This window comes from Tupaia chinensis, unplaced genomic scaffold (assembly GCF_000334495.1).
Source record: "Tupaia chinensis unplaced genomic scaffold, TupChi_1.0 Scaffold144982_1, whole genome shotgun sequence".
NCBI classification, from domain to species: domain Eukaryota; kingdom Metazoa; phylum Chordata; class Mammalia; order Scandentia; family Tupaiidae; genus Tupaia; species Tupaia belangeri.
The window spans coordinates 536,376-543,262 of record NW_006204841.1 but is presented as its reverse complement, the minus strand read 5'-3'; the positions used below and the strand labels follow the sequence as shown (position 1 = coordinate 543,262).

Below are 6,887 nucleotides of genomic sequence, written 5' to 3'. Positions count from 1 at the left end.
AAGATTAAAGATTAAATCAAATGTTTAACTAACTTTCTCTCTTTTTTCCTTTCTTTCTCTCTCTCTCTCTCTCTTTCTTTTTTAAAAGACATTCTTTGTGGGACCAGCGGTTGGCATAATGGCTATGTCGCTGGACTCCCATGTAGTAACCGTGGTTCAAGTCCAGAACCTAATGGCTTAAACTCATACCGGGTGTGTGTGTGTGCATGCCCAGGATCCCAAGAGGAGAATGGAGGGTTATGCAGCATGGCCATAATCCCTGGGAGGTGATTTCTCACTTTCTGTCTCTGTCTCTCTCTGTCTTTCTGGTGGCACACATGGCCTATAGCAAAAACCCCTCAAAAAAAAAAAAAAGAGACTTTTTTTGCTACAGGGTGCGTATGCTTGCTGGAGAGACAGAGAAAGAAACAGACAGAAAGTGAGAAATCACTCCCCAGGGGGATGGCCATACCACAATCTCTTCTCCTCCATTCTCCTCTCAGAATTTAAGGCATGGATGCACACACACCCAGTGTGAGTTTTAAATCACCAGGTCTGGAAATTGAACCATGGCTGACTACATGGGAGACCAGCGATGTAACTATTATGTCATCTGCTGATCTCAAATGTTTAATTTCACTTCAGAGGGCTGGCAGGTGGTTAAGGACTCCCCATGTGGCTGACTATTGGTTCGTGTCCCAGATCTGGAGGCTTGCTTTCTCACTTTCCCTGTCTCTCTCTGGTGAATTAAAAATAAATTAATACATAAGTAAATAAAATAATTTTTAAAATCTTAGTCATATTAACCCACCTTTCTAAGCTTTGCACTTCTCATTTATAAAATGGCAATGACAATAACAATAGTGCCTACCATACAAGAGAGGTATCATTTCAGTTCTTCAAAGAAGGAAGCTGAGGCTCAGAGAGGTTAAACAATTTGTCCAAAGTCATGCAGCTTGGTCTGGAGCTGGGATATGCACCCCAGTTCTAACCCTAACACCCATGCTCAACACTCTGTTTATCTATTTCCTCCAAATCTGGGGGGAAAATACCCCTAAGCATCTCAAAAAAATAAAAGAAAAACAAATGAATGCCTCACCACAGTAAGATGCAAATGCAGAACAAGCAGGAGTAACCACGGGAGTTATATAAATAGATTCCCTTTCTTCCTCAATATTCCCTCGCTGGCCTGAACTGAGGGCACTTTCCTCCTGCTAGGTCTGCGGAGTCTCTCAAGGGTCAGACAGAGAAGAGCAGTACATGCAAAGGCCTGGGGGGCCAGAGGGGCAAAAGCGGCCAGCATACCTGAAGTAAGTTCTCCTCTTCGCACAAGTGCTTGTCGACCTTCTTGTAGAGGTTATCCAGGCCCTTTTTCACTTCCTTTCCAGGATACTCTTTGATGACTTTCCGAAGCTCTTGTTTGTTAAAGGCAAGCTGGTAGCTTACTTCCTCCTCTCTTATACCCTGCGCTACGCGAGCTTCTACTCCCTCAAAGAAATGCTTCAAGAAAATGAAAAAAATAATGGTTAAGGATGGCTTTTTTTTTAATCACTTAAAAAAAAAAAATTGGGACCAGCAGATGGCATAATGGTTATATCACTGGACTCCCATGTCGTCAACCATGGTTTGAGTCCTGTACCTGGTGGCTTGAGACTCACACTGGGCATGTGTGCATGTATGCCCAAAATCCCGAGAGGAGAACGGAGGAGAAGGGATTGCAGTGTGGCCATACCCCTTGGGGTGATTTCTTGCTTTCATTCTCTCTGGTGAGCACAAGGTACTCTGTAGCAGGAAAAAAAACAAAAACAAAAACAAAACAAAAAAACAAACCAAAAACTAAGAAAAAAAAGGATTACAAAAATAATTCATATTCACTGTAAAAACCAGACAGTGTTTGAAAGTATAAAAAAATAACAATCACCTGTCATCACATTCCTCGGAGGTAATCACTGTTAATGCTTTAGATTTCTTACAGTCAGCAGGTGGCATGGTGGTTAAGGTACTGGACTCCCACATGACCTGCTATGGCTTAAGTCCTGGACCTGGTGGCTTGCTTTCTCTTTCTTTCTCTATTTGGTCAAATAGAAAAAAATAATGACAATAAACTTAAAAAACTATATAATTCTTTAAAAATATTTTAGATTTCCTTCTAATTTTCTGATGTATAAATATATAAATGAGATTGTAATTTTACATGTTGTATTTTCTACTTAGTATTATCTATGTTTTTTTCCTAAGTTGTTTATTTCTTTTTCAGTAGGCCATGTTCATTTGCCAGAAAGACAGATAGAAAGTGAGAAATCACCCCCCAGGGAGAGAGGCAAGCTGAAACTCCTTCTCCTCCATTCTCTTCTCAGGATTTTGGGTGCACACGCACACAAGCCCACTGTGAATTTCAAGCCACTGGGTCTGGGACTGAAACCACAGTCGGCAAAGTGGGAGGCTAGCACTTTAACCACACCATCTATTGGCCCCCTAAGTATAAGCTTTAATAGCTGTGTAATAGTCCATCCAATAACTGAATTACAATTAATTTACTCATTCCTCTAGTATTCAATAATCTCCCACCCATTTTTGGAGTTGGCAAAATCTAGTCAGATTTAAAAAAAATCTATTATAAATGAATTTGTCATAGATATCTTTTGTATGTAGGTACTTCCATTGCTGATTACTTTCCAGTATAAATTTCTAAGACCATAATTACTCGCTTGAGAAGAGTAACGGTAAACATTCTGAAGATCCCTTGTATGCACAAAGTGCTTCCTAGGTTGTTTCTGTCGATGGTGCGTGAGACTGCTGCCTCGCCACCAGCGCCACATCACTGCCGCGTAGAACACCTGACGCCCGAGCGAGAGCAATCTGCTCGTGTCTTATTACGAAACTCTTCAGCTATGAGTGACATTACACGTGGGAGTGGTTCAAGACCCTGGCACTTTTACAAATTGGGATCTTGGCACATTTCTTATTGAGTCTAAAAAGATGGTTTATATTACACACACTGACTGCTGCCTTATCACATTCTTTGCAGTTTGTCTTTTTACCTGTATAGTTTCAGTGGTTGGCATTCTTGTATCTGAGCACTGTACTACAGATCTAATATCAATAAGCCCAATCTCGTTACTTTTTCCTAAAATTTTCTTAGTGATTATTTACTCTCAATTGAATTATTATATTTTATAAGTTTATTCATGGAGCTTTTAAAAAAAATTTGCCAGAGGGTGTGTGCTCTTACTGGAGGAAGACAGAGAGAGAGGGAAAGTGAGAAAGCACCTTCCCTGGGGAATGGGATGCTGTAGCTCTGTCTCCTCTGTGTTTCCTCCTTTGGGATTTTGGGCATCTGTGCATGCCTGGAGTGCTTCTCAAGCCACTGGGTCTGGGGCTTGAGCCGTGCAGTCGGCCATGTGCAATGCAGCTGCCTTAACCACCATGCCATCAGCTGACCCATTCCTGAGTCTTTAACATATTTTTTAAGACTTATTTAATTTTACTTGTTAATACTTTAAAATGTGCTATAGGGCAGGTGTGCTCATGAGAGAGAGAGAGAGAGAGAGAGAGAGAGAGAGGATGAGAAAGCAAGCTGCCAGGTTGGGGATTGAACTTCAGTCAGCCATGTGGGAATCCATGCTGGCCCCATAAAAATTTTTTTTCATACCTTCTAATTAGTTATTACTGGCATAAAAATAATTTTTAATAAATCACCAGAAGGGAAGAGAAATAAGGAGAGGGGGAGAGAGAGAGAAAAAAAAAAAGCAACCCCCGATGGGGCATAACATGCTGTAATCACTTCTCTTCCATTTCTCCATCCTGTTAGGATTTCGGGCATGCCCATGTGCCTGGGAATGTTCCTCGAGCCGACAGGGCTGGGATTCAGTCGGCCATGAGGGGTCTGGCTCCCTCTAAGCACGACAATTCATTGCTGTGCTACGGAGTCACCTCACAGACTGTTTTTTATTTTTTTTTTAAGAGAGATATTTTAGCTATAGGGCATGTGTGCTCACCAGAGACAGAGAGACAGAAAGCAAGAAATCACCCCCCAGGGGGGATGGCCATGCTGTAATCCCTTCTCCTCTATTCGCCTCTCAGGATTTTGGGCATGCGTGCACACACGACTGGTGTGAGCTTTAAGCCACGGAGTCTGAGACTGGAATTGCAATTGAGTATGTGGGAGTCCAGTGACATAACCATTACACCATCTATTGGTCCCCATAAATTGTTTTTTGATGCAATTATTTTGAATCCTGCAACTTTATCAAAGACTAATGATCTCAACATATCATATACAGATAATGATAATCTTAAATCTTCTTCCCATACATGTTATGTTTCAGGTTTCATGCAGTGACCAAAGCTTCGATTACAATGTTGAATAAAAGGGACCTAGCAATATTTCTGCTTTAAATTTGATTTCAAAGGGAATGGCTCTAATGTTGCAGATATGTATGAATCAGGCTTAAGGCACGAGATAGTCTTTTATCTGATCAAAGGAGTATCTGTATGTTTTGAAGTGTATTTTTTAAAATAATTATTTAATTTTATTTATTTATTCATCCATTTATTTTAATTTGACCAGAGAGAGAAAGAGAGAGAGAGAGAGAGAGAGAGAGAGAGAGAGAGAAAGCCAGAGAGCAAGCCACCATGTCTAGGACTCGAACTGTGGTTGGCCATGTGGAAGTGTCCAACACCTTAACCACCACTACACCTGCTGGTCCCCTTGAAGTTTTTTTTTTAAAGAATGATTTATTATTATTACTGCTGTTGTTTAACTTGACATAGGGCACACGTGCTCACCAGAGAGAGACAGACAGCGGGAGGGAAGGTAAGAAAGCAATTCGTCAGGTCTGGGGCTTGAACTGTGATTGGTCATGTGGGAATCCAGTGCCTTAACCACCATGCCACCTGCTGGTTAGTGTTTTGAAGTATTTAATAAAAGTTTTATTTTAAAAATTTTACAAAAATCTTAAGAACGGCATTTGGGTAAATGTCTTTTAAGTATTTCTTTGAAATGTTAACAACACATATACATTCTTAATTTGATTATAATTTCAAGTTAAAAATTTATTAAAGATGGACTAATCATATTCTGGACAATGAGTCAGAAGTGTCCATTTATGCCTCCACAATGTTGCAAGGTTCTCTAAAATCATCATTTCCTTCTCTCATTTCTTAAACTTATTTATATGTCCTATAGGTGAGAGAGAGAGAGAGCCAGAGCCAGAGACACAGCACCCACAGCCAGGTCCTAATGCTTCGCTGTTCCCACACTTAGCCTGCCTTGACCTGCACACATGTGCGCCTGGCATATTCAGGGAGGCCTTCAGACCCAAACCAGTGACTTTCCCATGAGGGTCTGCCTCACAGAGGATCCTCCTTTACTGCTGTGCCACTGTCCAGCTCCTCCCAAACCATCATTTTTTTAACTACCAGGCCTGCTCTGAGAAATGACTCAAGACTAAAAAAAAAAAAAAAAAAGGGAAAGGAAAAGCAATATACAGAACGCTAACACTCTTTGGCATTCCTTTCCTTTTACCGTAGTAGAGTTTTGAAATCTTCACTAAATCAGGGACAAAGGCTGGCCACGTAAGTGGTAAGAAATGGGTATAATGGAAAAGCCTACTGTCGATCATCCCAAAGCCTGTTTACAAGTTATTACAATGTCTGACAAGCTTATTTATTAGGTTGTTGGGAAAATCATGAAGTATTTTTCTATGCAAAAATGCGCCATAACTTTCCTGACGACTCAGGGCTTTCCATTTCTTCATTTGGGTTATGATAGCTTGTTCCCCAAAGTTTCATGGTTGGGAATCTGACGTCAGGAGGTGGTGAGGCCTAGTGGGTGGTGAATGGATCATGGTGACTGCATGGTGGAGGCAGCACTGTGGTAAATGGATTAATGATGTCTTGGGAGACCCAGTGAGTTCTACTGAGTTGTCAGAAAAATCATGACTCATTTTTGCAGAGAAAAACATAGAACAAATACCTAATGACTTTTCTGACAATCCAATAGTTCTTTTGAGAAGGGGTTAGTCCTTGAGAGAGCTGGCTGTTATGAGAGAGCTGTCTGCAGTGGTCTCTCACTCTCTGGGCATGCCTGCATCCTCTGTGTTTCTCAGCCATATTGTTGTAGGCCAGCCTGATGCCAGATCTGTGCCTTCGGACTTTCCAGCTACCCAGAACTGAGAGTCTATAAACCTCTCTTTCTTTTCTTTTCTTTTCTTTTTTTTTTTTTGAGAGATTTTTGCTATAGGGCACGTGCGCTTACCAGAAAGACAGAGAGAGACAGAGAGACAGAAAGTGAAAAATCACCCCCCAGGGGGGATGGCCATGCCACAATTCCTTCTCCTCTATTCTCCTCTCGGGATCTTGGGCATGCACGCACAGGTGACCGGTGTGAGTTTAAGCCACCAGGTCCAGGACCCAAACCACGGTTGACTACATGGGAGTCCAGCGACATAGCCGTTATGCCAACTGCTGGTCTCATAAACCTCTATTTCTTTATAAATCATTGAGTTTCAAGTGTTTCTGTTAGCAAGGCAGTAATTGATTAAGACAATTTGTAACAGGAGGATAAGACTCTTAGCTCACATCACCGACTGTAAGACTCACAAGAAACATGCATGCAGCACGCACAGCGCCTGGCACACCGGCGGCCTCTTTAACTGACGCCTCCTTCCTTACTCCCCTCCGTCGAGAGTAAGTTTAAGATAAATGTATGGTACCAATCTCAAAACAGATCCACACATGTTCAGAACCAGGAAAAAATACTGAATGAAGTATATTTACGTTTAGTTTTTCAAGAGGTTGTCCTAGTGAATAAATGACGTAAGACTGTAGGTGATCTGTGTATTTTTGTTTTGCTTCCTTTTTTTCGGCTTCTAGACAAGAGATTTTCAGACGGGAAAGAGGTGGCA

The 6,887-nt window shown here is 41.4% G+C and overlaps 1 protein-coding gene across 1 annotated transcript in view; it reads right to left on the bottom strand.

Annotated features, from left to right (window-relative positions):
* EXOC1 (exocyst complex component 1) overlaps nt 1-6,887 on the bottom strand; it is a 58,930-nt gene that overhangs the window by 1,585 nt on the left and 50,458 nt on the right. Inside the window, 2 exon segments of the mRNA XM_014583894.2 lie at nt 1,285-1,479; nt 6,760-6,887. The exon segment at nt 6,760-6,887 is cut by the window's right edge and continues 4 nt beyond it. Of these exon segments, the coding sequence (XP_014439380.1) occupies nt 1,285-1,479; nt 6,760-6,887 (323 nt within the window).